This window comes from Mauremys reevesii, linkage group 10 (genome assembly GCF_016161935.1).
Source record: "Mauremys reevesii isolate NIE-2019 linkage group 10, ASM1616193v1, whole genome shotgun sequence".
Classification (NCBI taxonomy): Eukaryota; Metazoa; Chordata; order Testudines; family Geoemydidae; genus Mauremys; species Mauremys reevesii.
In genome coordinates, this window is record NC_052632.1 from 32,077,774 (window position 1) to 32,102,452 (window position 24,679).

The following is a 24,679-nucleotide window of genomic DNA, read 5'->3' on the forward strand; positions in this document are numbered from 1 at the left end:
GGGGCATGAATCTACCCTACACTAACTTGCCATGGACTAACTGTTAACACGCTTTGACCTTGTCCTCTTTGAAACAGGACTAGATGTGTGCGTAGACAAGCCCTAAGAGTTATACAGGGAGCTTACAAATTTCAAAGATGTTACTTGAGCCAGGTGTCAAAATAAGATGGCCACATTATAGATTCCCTCAAGGACTCTTACAAGGGTGGGCCTTCAGACCCACTTTTACCTGTCTATAGCTGTGGACCTTTTAAATAAATATGTTGCACAAGTGTTATAATAGCTGAAATCCTCCATGACCAGATTTATCTGTTTTGCAAAATCTTCTGAAAAGAGAAGAATTATCATCAGCACCAAATTATTCATCTCAGGTTTTATGAAGAAGCTTGTCAGAATTAGATATTTTTAATTTAATTTTGATGGATATCAATTTTCTGTAGGCATATTTTAGATTATCATTATAAATGTTTAAAGTTGCACAAAGTTATGGGTTTTGAACTTTTTTTCTATGTTTATCTATATACATTTTCACAGTTGCGTGAAATTATGAAGGGGCATCAGACAATGGAGGGGTCAGACAATTATTTAATGACTGTAGATGTTGAGATTCAAAAAATTGAAACTGTTAAACCACAAATTTGTCAATATCACATGTCAAACAATACTAAGTAAATATGCTTAAATCAAACTAAGAATTTCTCAAGAGCATTTTTGTTATTTTGCCAACTTATAAATTTCAATTATCACTGATGGACATGCTTTTTCGTCAGCTTCTGTGTGTATAGAGAAAAATCAACGTTTTTCAGCGTTTATGGTAAAAAGCTAATCTTTCCAAACTTATTTATCGCATTTTGAAGCGCAACAAACAAGACAACAAAATTCAACCTCTGTGAATCCTTCTTTCAATGGCTCACAGGTCTTTCACTATGCAACATAGCTGGTGGACTTCACAAGGTCCACAAGTCCTTCTCAATACTCTGACTTAAGTTCCACTCAGAAGCCTGCAGAATTGGCAACTCATATGAATCTCTAAGATACAAGATCCATGTGCCATCAAACACAGCTATTTCTATTTCTTTTGAGTTCTTCATGCACCAGACCCACTAAATCATAGAGCTTCTAAAGTTCTATGAGAAATGTAAGGATAATGGAACTGACAAACTTACTGATCTTACAAGTTGCACCTAGTAGGTTTATGAAATCAATGAGACAGTTATGATTTAAGAGAATTAAAATTCTTCCATTGAAATGCAGCTGGTAAAAAATTAGACAGTGCAGGTTATAAGTTCTATTAAACCAGCATTTAAGGATCTAGGAATTTACTGATTTTCCTGTCAAGATCAGAAATTAAGTTTCATAAGACCACTAATGTAGCTAAGGATCATGGAAATTAACCACGTCCTCATAGAAAAAAAGCAAGATCAAGACACTTACCATTTCCAATGGTTAGAAATTAGACAAGGGTTTCCTGTAAAATGATAAATGCATAGCCCTTGTCTACATTACAACTTACTTCAGTATAACTTATGTCGCTCAGGGGTATGAATAATCCACGCCTATGAGCAATGTAAGTTATACTGACCTACGCACCAGTGTACACAGAGCTTCTCCCGCTGACATAGCCACTGCCTCATGTGGAAGACAGAATAATTAAGCTGATGGCAGAGCTCTCGCCTGTCAGATTAAAACGTCTTCACCAGAAGCGCTACAGCGGTGTAGCTGCACTGCTCTAGTGCTTCTAGTGTAGATGTAACCTAAGTCTACAGCCTGAAAAATCAGCCCATTCTGGACAAAACCTACAGAAGATAGAATAAGCAAGTTTAAGAGGGTTTTTGGTTCACAAGTAAACAAAAGGATAGGGAAAAATGTAGGGACAAGGCAGTCTGTAAAAGCAACAAGTTTCTTCACTTAACAGTATTGGGCTAAAAATAAAGTATTCTAATAATGTTTCTCTCTGGAAACTAACTTACATTACTTAACCGTTCCATTTTGTACTTATCCATATAGCATCATCAGATAGTAGTAGTTTTACTTCTCTTGCACCATGAATTATTCTATTTCACTATGATTTGATGACATCACTTACTTGCTCCAGGAACAATGAGCAGATATAAGCCTTCTAGAGTTGCAACCACTGCCTCACCATACAGATTCTTCCAAGGAATCTTCAGAGTAAGCTTATCTAAACAGACCAAAATACAGTACACATTCAGCTCCTTATGCTACAAAGCAAAAAACTGAATAAGCCTAGAGCTTAATTTAGTTTGCACTAAATTTCAAACACTGAAAAATATTACTGATACTGTAAGATAAAGCAGGCATTTAGCAGATGTTCACTTTTGGTTACCTCAGTGGCACATGAGCACTTCTAGTTTTGACAACTTCTGAGAAGTACATTCCTTCACTTTTCCAGAGCCCCAAATGCCTCAATACCCCTCTGAGCTATGTAAGCAGTGGCAACTACTAAAAAGGGACTAAAATTGGGGTGGGTAGGGGGTTACTCAGAAACAGACAGACAATGCTGTAATACCTTGGGCCTGGGAACAATTTTTTAAAACTATTTAAGCGATAAGAACATATGAAAAAAATAAATGAAACATTAAAGATCTGCATTCAGGTTCAAACACCTCCATATCAGAGGGTGGGACCATTACCAAGGCATATATTGCTGCAGTGGGTTCTTTATTGCAGCACAGTGTTAATATACTGGCAACCACTACCAGGAATAATGTACCTAATGTATATGAAAAAAACAAAAACATTTTCATATTCAGCTTGTCCACACCAGTTCTCAAGTTTGACCCCACATATCTGCTAGCAAGATCCCTACTGACAGGTTTTTCAGGAATGACATGCAGAAGTATGCTAGAACAGGATTTTATTGTCATTCAGGCAAGATTTCAACATTGCTATGGAATCAATGTTAAGACATTCACACAGCAAGTCAGTCTTGGAAATCAAGCACTCAAAGATCAGTTTAAGGGAACTCTAAAGGATAAGGCAAGTTGAGAGCAAGACAGTTCAGCATTAAGACTTACACTTTAACTCTCTCTTCAGAGTGAACGCTTAGATTATCCCAGCTTGTGTAGTAAGAAGTATTTACTTACCTATTTGCCCAACCTTTACTTTAAAAGGCACATCCAGTTCACTCTGTAGAGAGAAAAGTAACAGTATACCCATTAAATTTCAGAGCTATAATCTACTTTTAGGATCACCTCATTCTGCTGTAGCACCCCAGGTATTCTTGCAATCTTAGCACTGATTTTCAGAAGCTGAATGAGCAACCTCCATACACTAAAGCCCTAATCTTATACACTGATTCAGGGGGGCAGATCCCTGTACCCACATGGATCAGCTTACAAGATCATGATCTAAAGAAGTTATTTAAGTTCTAAATAAACGTATTGTATAAAAAGTTACACAATAAGTTTATAGTGAAATTTTCTTCTGTAAAGTTGACACCACATAGCTTAGAAAATAATCAGACTGACAGGAACCTGATTATAAAATAGTCTCTATTAATGAAATTGAGGTATTAAAGAATGTATTGTATAAATCTGTGATACCCACAGATTTCACTATTTACCCAAAACCTCCACTATTCACACAAGAAAAATTACCATTGTCTTATATTCTGTGGTATTTAAAAAGGCAAGAAAAATATTTTCCTCAACTTTCCAGTGGTTAGGGCACTAACCTAGGACTTGCAAGACCCAGGTTCAGGTCCCTACTCCCCCAGGCTTCCTGCTCAACCTTGGACAAGTCACCTAAGTGGCTCTCTGTTCCTCAGTGCCCCATCAGTAAAATGGGGAGAAAAAGCACTTCCTTACCTAATAGGCATATTTTAGGATAAATACATCATGAAGTGTTTTGAGATCTACTGATGAAAATCACTAAATAAGAGCTAGGTGTAATATTATTAATATAGCAAAGACAAGTTCTACACAAGACTCCCTGACAAGTATCAAGGACAGATTAGACCTATAAACCCATACAAGGAAGATACTACTCCTGTGCAATCAGGACAGTTTATTAAACACAATCAAGAATCTAATCTACAAAGTAGACAGTGAAACAAATACCAACACCACTTAATAGAGGGACCAAAAGAAGAAAGATTTAATCATAATCATTCAAATTCATTTTAACTACTCTCAAACAGAATACATCTTCTTCAAGTCTACAGTCTCACATTTTTCTACATTAAAAGAAGTATTTGCCAACTTTGGGGCATGTCTTAACTGACATGGGGTTTCTTTCACTTCCCAATTAATCTCTGAAACTCCTTACTACTCTGATGCTTTTTTAATTAATCATATCAATTGCTAGATTCAGGAGCCCGAGGGGTATTCTTAATCTCAAAGATTAAATACAAGCAATCAAACATCTCGACCAAGGAGACAGATGTTAGCCACCTCTCCCCGCTGACTAGAAGACAGATGCTAGAACCCTGGTTCCCTTTACAATTTGGTAAGAAAAAGCAGAAAAACTCCCTGAAGAAGTAGCTTCATCCCCAATCAAGAAATAAAGTCTCTGATTTAAAACTTACCAACTTGTATTTGGTGTAAACAAAGGCAAGATGTTAATTGTTTCTTATTGAAATCACTATGGGTCCAAAATTAAGATAAAACTCATCCCTCTAACAGCCCATTAAATGAGGGGGAAAAAAACCTCAATTTCTTGAATAGATAAAAAGATAGAATGGAAAATTAAATATCAGTGTCAATAAATAGCAGTGAACAAAAGCTCTGTTTTGATTATTGCGAAGAAGAGTCAATAACATTTTTAAATTGACCACTGACAGAAATCTAGCGCAACTCATTCTTATTTCATCTGTTTAAAAAGCAATCAGAAGGTCTGGAATATTTTAATTCCTTTATGTTATATTTACATATTAATTCACTGTGTACTTGAAGTCCCATAGGACAATGTGTGGACTTCCTATACACTGTGCTTTTAAAGTTTATCCCTCTCTTCTGAGTGGTCATTCTTTCCTAAGTAAGTTGCATATTATAAGTCATCTGTTCAGAATGCTCAATTTGAAGCTTTAGTCAGCTTTATTTTTCATAAAAAAAATCTTATTTTTAATATATGAAAAGGAGCATGAGTGAATAAAGTTAATTACACACATTACTCATTTTTTTCTCACCATACAGGAAGCTATCATCCTGTGTTTGGTATTGTGTTTGTGCTGGCAGTGTTCCACTTTCCTATTGTAATGCCACTGTTAGTCTCCTCTCTTCCCACTCTCTTTTTTCTTATTGCTATTTTTATTTCAAATACTTACATTTGTAGCTATAATTAAAAGGGACAAGCTTTAAAATACCTGTTTCACTGATCTACAGTCCTATAATTGAACATGCAGTTCCTACCTAACCTTCATTTCCAATACCTACCTTTAGAAACCTCTCATTTACTATTGCTCAGATCCACCATAAAGCCTAAAGGTACTGTACTCATACTACCAACTTCATTAAAGCAGTGCTTACTTTTAGTTCTCTTTAATTTGTCTTACTTCTCTTTCAGCCCTTATTTTGTTACTAATTACATGACAACACATCTTGCCTTGGGAACACTTATGTCAGTACACGAACTGTAAAGCAGAAGTTCTGTTTAACCATGATCATGTACTGTAAATACACTAAAGAAGAACCCAAAAGATAGCATAAGGGCTCTATTACATGCAGGATCTGTTGAGTCTCTTGAAAGCAAGTGGAATGGAATATCTGCTCTCTGCTGAGTCAAGGCAGAATAACACTTTGTAGTACTGGTAATTTTATTACATGAAATGACCAACCTAAAGTATGACAGAAACCAAATGATAAGCAAATATGTTACATCTAATCTAAGTATTACATCTAGAACAGATAAGTTCCACACAGATTACATTAATACTGGAGAATGATTATTCCATTGTTATTACCCTACTGCATACAAAATCAAATAAATTAATTAAATACAATCCATTTCTGACAATACAGATTACCGCAGGCAGGCCCAAGTACGGTCTATTGGGCTCGTATTTCAAATAGTACTAGTCAAGAGAGCATTAGGTAGAGGTTACAGGCAGAGCAGAAGGCCAACAGGACTAAAACATGCTATTTTTCAAATAGCAGTTTTGACGTGGTCCTTGAATTGAAACTCTCAGAATTTATCAGTTTTAAAACATATTAAAGATCCCAAAGTAGGTAGGTGATTAAGAGTAATAATTTCCAAACAGATCATAAGTAACATTTTCTTAAACATTTAAATCTCTTTTTGTCTGTAACAAAACATTTTTTATTTTTATGTATTTGACTGGCATTTCTAGCAGTAATAGAGCACAACAGCAAGATAGCCTCCTTCAGCTAGGAAAGAGATGATTTCAGTGTTATTTTCCTAAGTACAATAAAACCTATGGCTACAGAAATTTCCAAAGAGCAATAACGTGCTTTACTAGTTACTACAAGTTTTCCTAGGCCTCTATATCAAATCCAATAATGGAAAAGCTGCCCACTTGCAAAGGCAGAAGCTAAACTGACCAGCCCAGCTGCTTCAGCAACATGCGCAACACCTACTCAAGTGGCCAGTCCCTATTCATGCCAAAAGAGAAAAGCTAGTTACTCTGTCAGGGTGATACAGAAAGCACCTGAAGTGTTTTCTCAATACTTTAGGTAGGTTATTATTATCTTTAGCGGAACATTGCTAGAGGCATATTATAGATACTGCAGTAGGATTCTCTCAGTACTACATAAATATCTGTCAGAACACCTACCAAGTAAAGCTGGTCCAAATATTTGCCCAGTTATAGAAATTGTTTGGAGTCAGCACAGGCACAAGGACCCACCCTTGCAGATCCACATGCAGGATAAAAGCTTGGGTTTTAACTATTCAAAATGAAATGACTGTAGAAGTCAAAATAAAGTAGTTCATTATATTAATTTGTTATGGAATGGGAATAAGAATTTACAACAAGGTGGTAAGAGTAGTCTACAAGTGCAATTTGTTTTAAATCATCTTCAAAAAAGGTATGGCAATACCATTCAAAATGTGAAGGGTAGGGATGCTGGAAGGTGAGACTGAAATCTTTTTTTTCTTATCCTTTCAAGCTTCTATGTATTATTGTTGCACCAGAACTCAAATCTGAATAATAAAGATTATAAAAATCAAATTCCTAAGTCATTAGTTTTATACCATAGAGCTTGGTCATTGCAACCCATTAAAAAGCATTCTAAACAGCAACTGATTATATTAAGATACTTACCAGTGCATTCTCTTTTATCTGCAAGTTATCAAGTGCCACGTTACCTACAAAGCAGAAGATTAAAATTATCAATACTCCTGTAAATAAGTAGGACTACAGTATTATTTAACAAAATAGGAAGAGGCATTTTTTCTGAGATGGGGGTGAGGGAACATCAATAACTCTCATACCCCTGGAGAAATTAAGTATTGCAAAATGTGATAGGGGTTTGTGTGTGTGTTTTACTATTTTTGTTTTAAAAGATAACATATTTTTCTCTTACTATTAGTATTTTTTCTGTTTGTTTACTCAGTGCTGTCAAATGAACAAAGTATGTGTTGTTAGTTACACTAAATCACCTACATAGTCTCTTGGTGTCGCTTGTTTTACTGGGTCTTTGAACAATAGGAAAAGAAACATATTTAACAAAAATATATCAATTGTAAAAAAAAAAATTACAAACATTTGCATGTGCATCCTGGGGCAGATTAGTTCCTGCAACTATTGTAAACTTATTTTAAAAATTGCTAGATTTTAAACACTTGTTGCTATTCATACTCCACTTGCCTGAGGCATCAGAATTAAAGTGTCATTCCCAAATGAAAGAGTTGGAGGCTGTCATAAACAGATAGTTAAGGGTTAATGTCTCTTTTACCTGTAAAGGGTTAAGAAGCTCAGTAAACCTGGCTGACACCTGACCAGAGGACCAATAAGGGGACAAGATACTTTCTAATCTTGGTGGAGGTAAGTCTTTGTTTGTGTTCTTTGTTTTGGGGGTTGTTCGTTCTCGGGACTGAGAGGGACCAGATGTCAATCCAGGCTCTCCAAATCTTTCTGAATCAGTCTCATGTTTCAAATTTGTAAGTACCTAGCCAGGAAGGCGTGTTAGTCTTCTGTTTGTTTTCTCAACCTGTAAATGTTTCTTTTGCTGGAAGGATTTTTACCTCTGTTTGCTGTAACTTTGAACCTGAGGCTAGAGGGGGTTTCTCTGGCTATCTAATTTAAGTACCCTGTAAAGCATTTTCCATTCTGATTTTAAAGAGATAGCTTTTAATTAAAGAAAGAAAAGGTAAAAATTTTCTTTTTAAGAACCTGATTGATTTTTCTTTGTTTTAAAATCCAGGGAATTGGGTCTGGATTCACCAGGAGTTGGTAGGGGGGAAAAAGGAGGGGGGATGGTTAATTCCTCTTTGTTTTAAGATCCAAGGAGTTTGGATCTGTGCGAAGCCTCTCAAGGCAACCCACAGAGGGACAAGTCTGGGGGAAAAGGAGGGGGGAATGGTTAATTTCTCCTTGTGTTAAGATCTAAAGGGTTTGGATCTGTGTTCCCCAGGGAAGGTTTTGGGGGGACAGGGAGTGTGCCAGACACTGACTTCTGGCTGGCGGCAGGGTTACCAGATCTAAGCTAGTAAATTAAGCTTAAGAGTGTCCATGCAGGTCCCCACATTTGTATTCTAAAGTTCAGAGTGGGGGAGGAAACCTTGACAGAGGCTCAAAGGATTACATAATAATGATGGAAACATACATAACCAGCTTCCCTGTGCTGTATTTATATGCATGGCTTACAACAAATATGCCTTTAGTAATCAGTAAGTTTGCAAGCGTACACCACTTACCACTGCAACAAGGGAGGAAAGTGTGCAGTAAAGCAAAAAAGGGGGAGGAGAAAGAGGAGAATTATCCCTTTAACGTTGCTAAGACTTTTTAAAAAGTATTAAACTCCTTACAGAAGGAGTTCCATCCATTTTATTGGCCCAATAAAGCACCACACATAGTATAAGCACAGAAATAAACACAGAGGATGAGTTATGTGATGCTGGTAAGCCAAGTGCCAGCTCTGGGCAAGGCATAGGAATCAGATGAGAACTGAAACTCACAGCTGGGAGCCAAGCAAACTCACTTGTTTATTAATATAGATCAAAGTGACTGTTACATATATAGGAATGTATGTGGTATTTAACTTCATGAAAACTAATGGGATTCTGCAGGCATCGTTTTCACTTATCTATATCCTGTTAGAATGTAACAGCAAACATTTACATTGTATATACCGCTATAACTAAATAACTCATCAAACCAGAAAGAAACCTTGCGTAATGCAACTAATGGTCTCTCACAAGATGATGATAAATCCTGTTAATTAAACACAAATGATCCATTGCACGAGATCAAGGGCCAAACCCTTTAAATGCATTCCTTCCCCCTCCCTCTGCACAGTGAAGAAAAGACCTATGTGAAAATTGTTACTGTCAGCTGGTTTCTTTGATAAGCTGTAAATATGGACACAAGGAAAAATTTCATCTCTGGACTGCTTGGATTTTAACATGGCAGAACAACCTACTGAGAAGATGAAGATCCCCAAAGTTACTCCAAATGCCCTAATGACTTTTGGGAAACTGGCAGTTTAATAAATCTGCTACCTTTTGAAATTATATAGATAGAAATATACATACAGGTGAGGCACTACCTCCTTTAACCTCTCAATAACTCTCATTCCCTTTTCTTAGCTAATAAACCATTAGTTAGTTTACTATAATCTTGGCTACAACAGCATTGTGAGAGAGCTAGGATGCAAATTGACCTGGGTAAGTGACTGGTCTCTTGGGACGGGGTATAATTGGGAATATTTGTGACTTCTGGTATAAGTGAGCATTTATCACATAGTCCATCTTACCTGGGCAGCAAGATAGACTGGACTGTCTAAGGGGACTGTCTATGACTCCATTATAAGACTATTGTAATACTTTAGGAGTTACTTGCTCCATGATGTCTAATTAGAGAACATATCACTAGTCTGGAGTGTCTGCCCTGAGGTAGGCACTCACTGTCATGAGACAAGCCAGACAGAGTGACAAGTATTTCCGATATTATTACGATAATGTTTTAAAATGTTCAGTTCCTCTAGTACCAAGTTACTGTCAACAGTACTGTCCACAAAAATATCAGGTGCTGCTCAGCAACTCAGAGCTCCCCTATCTCCCAGCCATTGCAACATATGCATATATACATATGCATATATATATACACACACACACACACACACACACCACTTTTTTTCTGCCAACACAACACAGTTCCTTTAATGCTCCCCAGACTAGCTGATTTAAAGAAGTACTTGTTTTGCTTGTTGGCCTAATGACCTCATGGTCCCGCCTCTCGGTCAGCTTCTTGCTTCAGACCAGCCCAACAAAGCAAACAACACACTGCAAAAGCAGCAAAGAATCCTGTGGCACCTTATAGACTAACAGACGTATTGGAGCATGAGCTTTCGTGGGTGAATACCCACTTCGTCGGATGCATGTAGACCGATGAAGTGGGTATTCACCCACGAAAGCTCATGCTGCAAAACGTCTGTTAGTCTATAAGGTGCCACAGGATTCTTTGCTGCTTCTACAGAACCAGACTAACACGGCTAATGCAAAAGCTACCTTCTGAACCAGGATTTGCTTTGTGGTTTGTGGTTTTTTACGAGACTTCCGGTATCTGGCCGCTGTATCTCACCTACAATGTTAACTTCCCCTCGCAGCAGGGGCCGATAGGGGGAGAACGATTCTGAATTCCTCTCTACACCCTGCACCCATATCCAGCCCCCACCCGGGGGGAGGACATGCAAAAACCAGGCACCCCCAACTTCTCCTCCCCTATCACCCCCCTCCCCATTTGCAAACACCGAGCTCCCGGGGCTCGGCAGAGCCGGGGACACCTGGGGCGCTGGCTGCACCCCGCCCCAGGAACCCGGCACCCCGGGGGACAGAGCAGGAGCCCTGCCTCGGGCGCTGTCCAGCGCGGCCACAGGCCCGGCGCTGGGGCGGGGGGGTTAACGGTCGGAGCCCGTGCGGGCGGCGCTGGGGGCGGAACCAAGCCGGGGGCAGCATCCCGGGCAGGGCTGGGGTCTCAGGCACCGCCCCGCGCTTACCCCCCCAGATGCCCAGCTTGAGCTGAGACTTGTTGAGGTTCTCCACGTAGTCGCCCAGGAAGCGGTTGAGCAGGTCCGCCACCACCGACTCCAGCACCATGGCGGCGGGCACGGGCGCACCCTCGGGGTCAACCGGGGGGGCCCACAGGACGGAAACCTGCCACGCCCCCGACAGCGCCCTGCTGTCATGTGACTGGAGGGGGCGGGTCCTCGCCGCAGCCAGCGCGTGACTGCGCCGTGGAACCGGCTGTCAGCCTCCCACCGCCCTGTCACTCACAGCGTGGCGAGGCCACGCGCGAGCCTGGCCGGTCCGCACAGGGTGGGGACCCGCCCCCTCCTGCGAGCCCCCCCATACACGGCCCCTCCCGCCCGACAACCAGACCGGGGCCCCCCTGTGGCCCCGCTCCCCGCAACCATCCCAGCGCAGCCTCGGTAATGCGCACGGCTCAGGGAGCTCCGCTGCACGGCGGGGTAATGGGCTGCCCCCTAATGGGGGGGGTCTCCTGCCCTGACGCTGGGAGGAGCGCGGCCCCCACACCTCGCTCCCCCAGACGGGAGGTTTGTGGGGCTTGGCTAGGGTGACCAGACAGCAAATGTGAAAAATCGGGAGGGGGGGCGGGAATAGGAGCCTTTATAAGAAAAAGACCCAAATATTGGGTCTGTCCCTATAAAATTGGGACATCTGGTCACCCTAGGCTTGGAGCGGAGGAAAGGCTGCAGTAGGGCTAGGGGTGTTCAGAGCACGGGACCCCCCCCCCACAGCCTTAGCTCGCAGAGAGCTCACTGGCAGGCGCAGGACAGAGTCATCCCACTCCCCAGCAGTGAGGGTGAGCGCCTTGAGGTGTCCCTGTGTTAAGGCAGCCTGTCAATTTCAGCAGCTCTGCTCATCCCTTGCTGATTGGCGGTATTGTTTGTGTCAAACCAATGGGGGTCAGATTCTGTAAACAAAGCCCCTTCTGCAAAGACAGAGGGTGGTCACCTCACTGGCTGCCCCCTCTAATGCAGATACACGGGTTGCACATTTCAAGGAGGTTGAGGACAAATGTATGAATAATGTGGGGAGAAAACATATTTCAGACACACCATCTTACAGTACTTCATTTATGGTTCCAGTTCACACCTTGGCATCACACTCTATGTAGCTCTGCATGGTTACTGCTTAGAACCAAATTTTTAACTCATGAGCCCAGATTAGGCACCAAATAAGGAACATTCCTTAAAATACACAAATGGTCATCATATATAGGATCCATCTACAAACACGGAAAATTTCTTATGACCCTATCGCAGCTTTTGTGGAAAATAATGTGTATTCATCTTCCACCATGAAATCTAAACGCATTTTCACTGAAGACTCTAGGGACACAGAATGGCAGATTTTATGACTGCAGGTGGCGCACCTACTCCTTGTTCATACAGCAGTTCAGCCACGAGCCATGATGTTGCTGCACTTTAGGTACTCCAAACTCAGCACTCTGTCATACCCCTTTACTATCGGTTATATTACATTAACTCCCTGTATGTGTTCAGGCATACTGAAGGAAACCAACCCTGCCCCAAAGCACCAACAGTTTTAAAAACGATGAAGGATGGGACAAAGATACAATGTACCAGGCAAGTGGTCAGGGTGAAGATTGGTCAGACCCTATTACTTGCATTTGATTTTTTAAAAATATATACATCTCCTCCGTTGCACCTCTATTAATCATTATTAGTTGACTTACTTATAAACTTAAAGGTAGGTATGAGAGATTTGTTGGTGAGGGAGAATTATGAATGAATGTGAACCATACAAAGCAGCTCAGGGTGGATTTTTTGTGTGTGTGTAATTTGCTAGGTTTAAAAAAAACTGAAAAAAACTAATTCCATCACATAGAGGTATATGATATCCATGTGGTTCATCAACAGGGCTGGAAGCTTTAGAGTCATCATACAAACTATTGACTCGAGCTAATGGAGCTAACAGCAGTGGTAGGCCATCATTCTCTACTTGAGCCATCATAGAGAAGGATAACACATGTCTCCATTGAGTTTCACAGATATTTGCTGACAGCAGAGGAATGTGAGACACTGGAATACTGGGTTCAGTTCCAGGCTCTGGAGAGGAGCATGTGCTAGTAGGCATGCTCTTTTCTCCCCTGTTGCCTGCAAGTGTGACCCCTTTTGCCCAGTCCCTTTGAACCTGTCCCAGTCTTCCTCATCTCCAGGGGCTTCTTGCCCCTCTTCCAGACCCATTTCCCGGCCAGTTCTAGTCTCCCCTCAGTGCTCCTCCCCAGCCCTCCTCTTTTACACATGGACCCTCCTCTCTGGTCTCCTTGTCTAGCCAGTCCCCATTCCCCACAACTCCTCCTCCTCGTCCTGCACTGTCTCTTCTCCTACTAGTGCTCAGGCAACCCTGTTCCATGCCCTTCAGCTGCTTCACCAATCTGAGTTGTTCAGCCCCTGTTTCACCTCACCTCCCACTCTCTTTATCCGGGCAGTTCCATTTTTTGTGTCCCTGGCTCCTTGTCCCATCTACCCCACCACCAACCCAATACTAACTCTTGTCCCTCTCTCCTTCAGCTGAGGTAGCTTCCTCCTCCACACTGACTGAATGTCCATAAGGAATATGGAGAAGGAACTGAGAGCATCGGAGAAACAGTCCAGCAGTTGTCAATTTCTGTATCCATCTTATAGCAGCCAGAAGCAGCTATTTCAAATAAAGTCCTAGTCAGTGGCTGCAACCCTGGGTTGGAGTATGCTCAGTGCAGACAAACTGTTCTGAGAAATTTAGCAGTAAAACTTCAATGAGTCACTACTGAGCCTGTTCAAACAGATTTTTAGAAGGTTTACAACTTGGCCAGATCTTTGCAGGGAGTGCCAAAGACACATCCCTGAAACCAGGGCAAGCCCCCATCTGAATTTTAAGTCTTTGTTCCAAATCATGGAGAACCTGGAGCTTCCAAAAAATAAATAAAGCAAAAACTTGCAACCTATTCATTAAGAGGAATATAACAGCATTTTTCCCCTAATTTCATTCCTGGAAACTGCTGATCTGTTTTGGTTTGTTTATTTTTGAGGAAACTCAAAAACATTTCAGCCTAAAGCAGACACACCATATGGGTACTTTGAGCCTGAACAGTTTAAATCTGGTAAAATTATAAGTGATTTGAAAACTGTCTTAGTGTTTGACAACCTTAACAAACTTCAGTACCTGCCCCACCTATAGAATATACATAAGAGCAATATGAAAGCATAAATGGAAGGGCAGTTACTGTCTACTTGTATTAAGTGGCCTCTTCAGTCTCAGAAGTGGGTAGGCCAGCAGGAGAAAGAAAAAACAATGGTCCCTTTAAGGAGTACATGTCCCTTGCTGTGTGCATTCAGCCCCCTCATTGTCTTCAGAAGGGGGCTCTGGGTTGATTTGCTACACTCTTGTGTTTCACCAAAGCATATTGGCTCCACATCACTTCATAGAAGGGTTTATAATCCCTCCTCCTAGTCCTGGAGCACAGTTCTTCTTCAAGTGCTTGCTCATATTGATTCCAATTAGGTGTGTGTACACACACGACATGCACAGTCGCCAGAAGGTTTTTCCCCTACCATTACCCCTTGGGTCTGCTGTGGAGCCCCCTGGAGTCGCGCCTTCATGGTGCCGCATATAGGGCCCTGCCAACCCGCCGCCTCTCCAGTTCCTTGTTACCACCAGTGACGGTCGTTGGAGCATTTCGTCTTCCGTCTTCACAAGCGATCCTCTAGCATAGTCTCTCTGTAAATAGTTAAAAGACAAGTTTTTTAAAACGTTGTTTTATAGTTAGTTTAGGTATCTGAACTTGGGATACTAAGGGGTGTTCTCCTCCACCCACTCCCCATTTCCACTTCCCTCTCCCGAGCCTGGGGTATGCCTTGGACCCAGGGTTTAAACCAGGTGGGGTTTGCCAAAAGCCTATGCTCAAGGGCAACCCACACACAGGTTTTCTAAAGTGCCTGGGGGAGTCCTATCAAATGGACAGGTGTAAGATCTGTAGGAGTTTTTGCCCCCGCATGAGAAAAGAGAGGGACCACAGGTTGAAGCTGCTGCTAATGGAAGCAGCTCTGCGCCTCCAGTCCGAGTTGAGCCCCATGGACACAGCACTGGGCTTCTCGGCATCGGTGCACAGCACACCGGCTTCAATCCAGGAGGTGCTGAGGAAGGACTCTGGGGTCAGATACCCTCAGCACCAACACTCCCCGAAACCAAAGACCATGGCGCAGGGACAATCATGGCACCGATCACAGTCTCCTGTGCCAAGGAAGAAGCACAGGAAGACGGACGGGGGGTGTTCTCCCTCCCAAGCAGCGGAATGGGAGCCGTCCAAGGGAGGGCAACCTATGTAAGACCACACCTCCCCTCCTGCTCAACAGCCAGCACCATCGACTCTGGGCCCATGGCAGGGGCCGTTCAGTCCAGTGCCACCAGAGGAGACCCAAGTGGCGGATTTAGACCTTCCCTCCACACCGGAGACTTACGAGGCAGCTGGGACCTTATAACTCTGACAGGTCCACACTCTCCCAATCAGAGTGAGAGTGCACCAGCCCCAAGGCTCCACAGAAGCCACCGGTGCAGTCCAAGAGCAAGCCGGCTATGACTCACTGCCGATCTTCATCTCCCCGGCACCAATCCTTGGCACTGACAGGCACGGTGCCATGGTCTCCACTCTCAGACTCCTTGGAGTCTGAATTGGAGATGGACTCCTATGTGTCCCAGAGGAGCTGGCACCATAGCCACCAACACTCACAGACTGCGGGGTGATGCAGACCTTCCCCCAGTGCCGTGGCGGGCACAATGGCAGGTACCAGCCCAGAAACTGGCACTGTGGTCTTTCTGGACCCCATGTGCTTACTGTCAGTCCCAGGGGTCTGTCTCAGAACGCTCCTTGGTCGCATCAGAGAGAAGGACGGAGCCCAGGGCCACAGATCTCTCTCGGGCATTGGCCACTGCTACTGCTGCTAGTGCCACCATCAGTGCCACCTCCGGCACCAACAGCAGGACCAGCACCGTACCCAGCACTGCACCTGGCACCAGAGGTGCTACAACCAGCACCATGGAAGGCATCATGGCCGGCACCACGACCGGTGCCGTAGCCAGCACCAAGGTGGATACCAAATTGGGGGCAGAGCCACAGTGGTTTGAAGAACCGGATGGGCAGGAGGGATCATCCCTGGTTGGGGGTTCCTCATCCTCACCAGATGAGGCAGTGGCAGGAACATCCTCAGGGCCTCCCCTTCCCGACAGCACAGCTCACCTTCAGCTCCTGAGGCGGGTCACTCAGAACCTCAAAATACAGATGGAAGAGGTCACCGACGTGTCAGACCCAATGGTGGATATTTTATACCTGGCAGGGCCCACCAGGGTGGCTCTTCCACTGATTAAAACTATCCAGGAGAACACAAAGACCCTCTGGCATATGCCAGTCTCTCTGGCCCCTGTAGCTAAAAGGGTTGAAAGGAAGTATTTCGTGCCCTCCAAGGGCTATGAATATTTCTTCACCCACTCCCCTCCAGACTCGGTGGTGGTTGCAGCTGTCAATGAGAGGGAGAGGCAAGGGCCTACCCCTTGAGCTAGGGACACAAAGAAGCTGGACCTCTTCGGGACAAAGATATACTCCATGGGAGGGCTCCAGCTTTGGATTGCAAACCAGCAGGCAGTCCACCTTTGACGCATTGGGCCTCCTCCTAAACACTGAAGTCAATGCTCACCCCTACTCAAAGAATAGAGGTCATAGGGTGGTGCTAGACTCGAGACAGGCCAGAGCGCTCATGCCTAAATCTTGCTTCCAGGCCATTCACAATGTCATACAAAACCTCAGACAATTACCTATAACTACGGTAAGAAGTTGCTTGAAACTCGTAGGACACATGGCATCTTGCATGTATGTCGTGCAACACATAAGGCCTCTCCAGGTGTATCGAATGAGCAGGCACAGCCTAGAGAAGGTACTTACCCTTCCAACGCGGGTTCTCCAGTCTCTTCTGTGGTGGTTCAACCCGCACTTGGTGTGAGCAGGGGTTGCCTTTTCCAAACCCCACCCCTCGCTATGTCTGACCACTGATGCTTTGGAGAGCACAGAACTCATGGCCTCTGGAGGAACTGCTGCTTCCCATCAATGTCAGGTCACTCAGAGCTTTCTGTCTGGCATGTCCGATCTTTCAGCCTCTCCTGGAGGGCAAATGCATATCAGTCCTGACAGACAATACAACAGCGATGTTTTTTATCAACAGACAGGGGGGAGCATGTCATTCCTCCCCTGTATCAGGAAGCCCTCAAGCTCTGGGAGTTCTGCATAGGACACTTTTAAGAGTATCAAGTGTGCTGTCTCCCCGGGTCTCAGAACAAGCTGGCAGACCACCTCAGCAGGTCTTTTCACAATCACAAGTGGTCTATTTGCCAGGATGTAATAAGCAATATCTTCCCACAGTGGGCAACAGGAAGTGCCTGCAATTCTGCTTCTTCTTGAACCACAGCCTGGGCTCATTGGCAGACGTGTTTCTTCTTCCATGGAAGGACTACCTCTTCTATGCGTTTCCTCCTATTCCACTAGTTCACAAGGTCCTCCTCAAGATCTGGAGTGTCATAGCCTCGGTGATCGTGGTGGCACCAGCCTGGCCATGTCAGCATTGGTACACCATGCTACTGCAGCTTTCAGTGGATACTCCAATTGCTCTGCCGCTAGTTCTAGACCTCATCACTCAACATCACGATTGTCTCCAGCATTCAAATCTCACCACCTCATGGCTTGGAAGTTGCATGCTTAAACCTACTAGAGCTCACATGCTCAGACCCTGTTGGGGAGGTCCTTTTGGGTAGCAGAAAACCACTGAACAGAGCTACTTACCTGGCCAAGTGGAAAAGATTCGTGATTTGATGCTCGCAGAGGTGTATCCCTCCAACACAATTGTTGGTTCCCTTTATCTTGGACTACCAGCTGTTGAAACAGCAGGGCTTGTCTCACTCCTCAATACAGGTTCACCTGGCCACCATCTCGGCTTTTCACACAGGAGAACATGGTCGCTCCATCTTCACTAACCAGATGGTGTGATGGTTCCTCAAAGGGTTGGACAGGCTGTATCCTCAAATCCGATGGCCCAAGCCAGCTTGGGACCTTAACCTGGACTCTTGAGGCTGATGGAGCCCCCGTTCGAGCCCCTAGCAACATGCTCACTACTCTATCTCTCTTATAAAGTGGCTTTCTTGGTCACAATAATGTCAGCCAGGAAGGTGTCCGAGCTCAAGGCATTCATATCTGACCCTCCCTATACCACTTTTTATAAGGACAAGGTGCAACTCAAACTTCACCTGGCGTTCCTCTTGAAGATGACCTCAAATTTTCACACCAACCAAGACATATTCCTTCCAGTCTTTTTCCCGACGCCTCACGCCAATAGCCATGAGCATAGGCTCCACTCCCTGGACGTGCGGCATGCACTGGCCTTTTATATTGAATGAATTAAGCCATTCCGCAGGTCAAATCAGCTGTTTGTTGTGGTGGGGGACAGGATGAAGGGCCTCTCAGTGTCCACACAAAGGATATCATCGTGGATCACATCCTGTATCTGGGCATGTTACAACCTGACAAAGGTTCCTGCCCCTGCTCTGACGGCATACTCAACCAGAACTTTGGCATCCTTGGTGGCCTTCCTGGCCCAGGTCCCAATCCAGGAAATATCTAAGGGGGCAACATGGTCCTCGGTCACACCTTCACTTCCTATTACATTCCTATGCCAGGGATGATGCAGCGTTCAGCAGAGTGGTGCTTCAGTCAGCAATTCCATGAACTCCGATCCCACCTCCTATGTAAGGCTTCGGAATCACCTAATTGGAATCAATATGAGCAAGCACTCAAAGAAGAAAAACCGATTACCTACCTTCTCATAACTGTTGTTTTTTGAGATGTGTTGCTCATATCCATTCCAAACCCACCTGCTTTCCCCTCTGTTGGAGTAATCCAGCAAGAAGGAACTGGAGAGGCGTCCCATCGGCAGGGCCCTATATGCAGCACCATGAAGGTGTAACTCCAGGGGGCTCCACAGCCGACCCAACAGGTGCTGCTAGGGGGGAAACCTTCCATCAACTGTGCACGCGGCACACGCGCACACACCTAATTGGAATGGACATGAGCAACACATCGTGAAGAAGAGCAGTTACAAGAAGGTAGGTAACCATTTTTGCTGCTCTGGAAGAAAAGCTGCAAGGAAGCAGCAGAGGAGCATGTCCCAGTTACATGTGGCCACAGACACCTTCCTACCCTCCCATGTGTGTGGCTCACATCCACTATTAGAGAAATGTGTTCTGGATTTAAAGTTAAAGTTTTATTAAATCACTTTTGTTACCTCCCAAGTTTCCCAAAATTTTATCACTGCTTCTGAAGTTTCACATACTCTTATCAATTGTTTTTTGAGGGGGGCAGTAGTGATGCTCTCAAAAGAAGTAAGGAAATTTTATCAAGCTACACTTGGAAACAATATGCTACATAACTTTATGGTAACAGTAAGATACATCTGCATGGCCTGTGTGTTAGGGTAAATTAGACTCAGCTTTTGCACAGCCCATTGGTAGGTATCAGATTCAGTAATACTTGAAGATTAATTAAAATTTGTTCTTTTTCATCTGAGTATTATCCTCCATTCTCCTCTCTGTCTGCTACACATCTGTCAATTTATTTGATTTTTTTTTAAAACATGCGTTATTGAGTTATGGAGTGTGGGGGAAGGTCAGGTTGTATAAGACGCACAGCAGCATGAGTCTGGGAAAGTATGAATGTAAATGCAATGCTTATCTGCTACTCCCACATATGGTTGATATAATTAATGGCTTATACTTTCAGCAGTACTCCTAACTGCAAAGCTTCCTTTCCTATACCCATGATTAGGTATGTGGTGCAAATCTTGCCTTAGTTCCTTGTGTCCTTATTTGGACACAAGCACAGAACCACTGTCATATTTAAAAAGATTATTCAGATAGTGACTTCATATGCTGAAGACATTATTTTGTGCTGTTATCTGAGAACAGTACAAAATATTTTTCCCATTGTGTCCTAAATAAATTTTTCATCAAGTGTTGCAACAGAAAGTAGAAAGTATTACTCCTTAAAAAAGCATGATGATTGTGATTAAATAATCTACTTAGTTAATTAAACAATCTTTTAAAAATTCAGATTAGTTAAGTTAATTGATGTAAAGAAAGAGATAAAAAGGCAGTGAGTGAGCTATATATGATCAAGAAACAAACATTATTACAACAAAATTGTTTCTACAATATATTTAATATGTTACTGAATCATAATTAAGGCCATACTTAATTCACAATATTGCGGAAATTGTGACTTCCACCACAATTTTGACAGTCACAACCCCGACCGCTGCTCTCAGCCCTGGGCAGCCACTCTCAGCCTCAGCTGGCCAACAGTGGGAATCCCCTTTCTCAGCCCCGGGCTGCCGACAGCAGAAAAATCACAGAAAAGTAATTAACCTTATTACCTCAAATAATAAGGTCTATTATTACTTTTCCACAATTTTCCATGGCTTGTCCGCAATTCAGTTGCAATTTTTTGACAATTATCCCGCGATTTAAGTAAGGCCTTAATCAGAATCATGTTTTTATATATATAGAAGCTATGATGCAGCTCTTATAGGCACAGTATTAGAGTTGTGCAAAGGGCAGATGTTATACTGGCAGCAGTTTCCAGAGTTGCTGTTCCTGTGTTGTAAAGTCAAAGAATGGTTAGATTAATATGAAGGGATGCATTGAAGAGCATGTTCTCATGTCTCACTTCACTTGGAGTTACTACATGTATATCCTCCCTTAAGTACAAAAAGTGCACGGTCTTGACTATCCCCAGTGCTTTTGAGATAGCTAGCTCCACTAGGAGGCTGTGACTATCAGAAATGTTTCAACTTGGGACTCTAGCTGCCACATGTAATTTATGGCACTGGATAAAGGGAAAAGCACCTTACCTTTTTCTCTCAACCTCATATATCCTTCACAGGACAAGTCAACATCTGCCCTTTTATTTTCACTGGTTAATTTACAAATACTTAAGAAAGATGGTTGTCATCTGCATCTTGACCTATATACGTTCCTTTTACAGCCACTGTACTGAGCATATATTGACTTCTGCTATGTGACAGGAATAAATGAAGTCTGTTTTCTAAACCACTTCTTCTGAACCAGACCTTTTCTTATATGTTTGTGTAGCTTCTAAAAGTGTACCAGGTCAAAATATATAAATAGCCCCCGTGGCATGTGACCTGTTAGAGATGAGTAAGCGGTGACCGTCCCCACTTCCAGATTTTTCTGCAAGACACTATTATTGTAGGGAAACTAGAGGGTAAAGTACTGCTATATGTGACATATCCACAGGTACTGAGATCAATAGTGTACTCCAGCGTGAACATCACTGGGACTAAAACCAGTTATGCCAAGTCATTCCAAAATTTTAAGAGTACTGTGATCCATGGAGGAACAGCACTTGGAAAGCCACACATTCTCTTTACAAGAAGCCAGCTCTCAGAAAAGACAAGTGAGTATTAGCAATATGTTGTGTTGCAGCACAAAGGTGAATACCAGGGGCCAAGATCTGGCCCTGTAGCCTTAATTATTATAACGTCATCTGATACTATTATGATGAGGAATTTACACCACAGGTTTATCAGTAGAATGTTGGCATAAAAATGTCCAAATTATTTATTAGGGTATGAGGAATGCTTCAGAGGAGGGTTGTTTGGTTTGTTTTAGTTCGTTGGTTAACAGCTTTATTTAAAATCTCAAAAGACAACTAAGGTTAAGATTAGGGGTTTCAGAGTGGCAGCCCTGTTAGTCTGTATCAGCAAAAAGAATGAGGAGTACTTGTGGCACCTTAGAGACTAACACATTTATTTGGGCATAAGCTTTCGTGGGCGAAAACCCACTTCATTGGATGCATGCAGTGGAAAATACAGTAGGAAGATACATATACACAGAGAACATGAAAAAATGGGAGTTGCCATACCAACTATAATGAGACTAACCAATTAAGGTCGGCTGTTATCAGCAGGAGAAAAAAATGTTTGTAGTGATAATCAGGATGGCCATTTCCAACAGTTGACAAGAAGGTGTGAGTAGCAGTATTGCTGTGTGACTCCATAGTATAGCACCACTGGAAGATGATGCAATTGTTAGCTGGTGAACAATGCCTGTGCTGTTGTTGATTTCTAATGATTGAAATAGTCTTCTGCTCCAATAATTGGGAACAATATGGTAGGGAGAGATGGGGCATTAAGGAAGGATGATTATTGTTTTAAGTTGAAGTCACAATGATTTCCTTCTTTACTCCTAGAATTTTGGACAAGACTGACTTGGAAGGTTGAGTCACTGTTCTAGAAACTGGCCAAAGAAAAACAAATGACAGTGTCAGAGCTGTAGAGCCACTTGGCATTGCTGCAGCAGAGAGAGAGATATGCAGCTTAAACTAGATGGCACAGAAAACAGATCAGGGAAAAAGAATGTCAGTGTGATGGATTCGGTCACAGAGACCCCATTGGGACTGTCACCTGACATGCTGGAATTACCTCTGATCCCGTTTTTCCTGCCAGCTTGGGACTCCAGAACCCTGCCTTGTTGAGCCAGACATGCTAGCCTGCTGCAACACAGACCCATGTCAGGTCCACGCCCCCAAAGCTGCAGACTTTAACCAAAAACTGCTCAGCAGGTCACCTTTCTCCAGCACCCAGTTCCCAATGGGATCCAAACCCCAAATAAATCCGTTTTACTCTGTATAAAGCTTATACAGGGTAAACTCATAAATTGTTCACCCTCTATAACACTGATAGAGAGATATGCACAGCTGTTTGCTCCCCCAGGTATTAATCACTTACTCCGGATTCATTAATAAACAAAAGTGATTTTATTAAGACTAAAAAGTAGGATTAAGTGGTTTCAAGTAATAACAGACAGAACAAAGTAAGTCACCAAACAAAATAAAGCAAAAACACACAAGTCTAAGCCTAATACATTAAGAAACTTATTACAGGTAAAATCTCACCCTCAGAGATGTTCAAATAAGCTTCTTTCACAGACTAGACTCCTTCCTCATCTAGGCCCAGTCCTTTCCCCTGGGGGAAGCAGTCCTGGTAGTAAGAAAAAAACCCTCATCCCATTAAAATTAACCAATCAAACCATATTTCAATTATTTCAACTATAAACATCTCCTATTTCTAGAATCTTTCAGCTCACTGTTATGCCAACCTACAATTTATTATAAGCCTTTAAGATCCCTGTGACGGTCCACACCCCTAGGGTCAGGGCAGCATGGACTATTGGTCACAATCTGTAAAGCAGCCCTTCAGTGCAGGGCAGCGTGGTCTAGCGACCAGAGTCCATAGCGCCGCCCTTCAGTGCAGGGCAGCGTGGCCTAGCGACCGGAGTCTCTAAAGCAGCCCTTTGGCGAAGGGCAGCGAGGCCTAGTGGCCAGAGTCTATAGCGTTGGGGCGCTCCTTATGGGGTGTGGCAGCCCCAGTAGGGGGGCCTGGGCCCACCCAACTCCACTGGGCCCCGACCCAGGGCCCTAACAGTGGCGTAGTAGCTTGCCACTGACTCAGTAGGGGAGTCCTACCGAAACACGCTGAGTTTTCCCGGGCGGGAGGTACTACTCTGTCACCCTCCCTGGGTCACTTCCTACCAGAGTCTGTGTTGGGGTTTCCCATGAGACGTCGGGTCCTCTGTGTTCAGCAGGGCTGGTTGTCTCCAGGGTTTTCTCCAGTCGCTGGGGTGCAGGCAAGCCGGGGACAGCTTCGGTTCCCGGTGCAGTCAGAGGCTGTGGCTGGCCCGACAGGAGCTTCCCAGGCAGGTCCTTCCCCTGTGGCCTCTCGCCCAGAATGAGCTGTTCTCCCTCCCTTTATACTACTAGAGCACTTGGAGCATGCTCAGTCTTGCCAGGGGGGTGGGACTTCCGCTGTCAATACCTGGGGCTTAACCCTGTCTGGGCTAGTGTGGAGTAGGCGGACCCCGTCACAATCCCGTATCACAGTTCTTTAACAAGTTATTTTGTACCAGTATTTCTGTTTCCAATGCTGCATATTTTTATAATGAGTTGTACATTTTTTTTTTACCTTGGACAGTAATACAGGCCTTTGCACAATGGTGCTTGCCTATAGGCACTCCTGACTGATGTGCCCATATATTGACTTATTGGGGCAGCAAAGGGACAAACTGAATACTGAAATGCTTGTTTCCAACATAGCAAGGCCTCTGTACACAGACGACTCATTCTTACCTTTAAATCTGTGTTTTTACTTCCCAGGATTTTGGCCATAATTCTGGGCATGATATTATTTCCAAGATTTTGGAGAGGGCTCTTCTGCAGCTCCATCTGTGATTGTCAAGAGAAAAGAAGTAATCAGAAGAGACCATTTTGCCAGCTGCTCTGCAGCAGTGCGGTTAGAGTCAAGTAGGAATTTTACTACTCACTGGTGTTCTTAACTGGACATAGGCTCAAACCAGAGCTCCAGGCCTTACCACCAACAGCTATTGGGCAATTCATACCTAG

The 24,679-nt window shown here is 43.4% G+C and overlaps 1 protein-coding gene across 2 annotated transcripts in view; it reads right to left on the minus strand.

Moving 5' to 3' along the window:
- The window catches only part of VPS13C (vacuolar protein sorting 13 homolog C), a 192,156-nt gene extending 180,812 nt beyond the window's left edge, over window positions 1-11,344 (minus strand). Inside the window, exons 1-4 of one of the 2 annotated variants that reach the window (XM_039491026.1) lie at window positions 11,139-11,344; window positions 7,244-7,287; window positions 3,108-3,150; window positions 2,087-2,182 (exon numbers count right to left, since the gene is read on the minus strand). In XM_039491026.1, the coding sequence (XP_039346960.1) occupies window positions 2,087-2,182; window positions 3,108-3,150; window positions 7,244-7,287; window positions 11,139-11,238 (283 nt within the window). In that variant the 5' untranslated portion in view covers window positions 11,239-11,344. The remainder of the gene's footprint in view (window positions 1-2,086; window positions 2,183-3,107; window positions 3,151-7,243; window positions 7,288-11,138) is intronic. The other variant, XM_039491025.1, reaches the window with a different exon arrangement.
- Window positions 11,345-24,679: the final 13,335 nt, after the last annotated feature.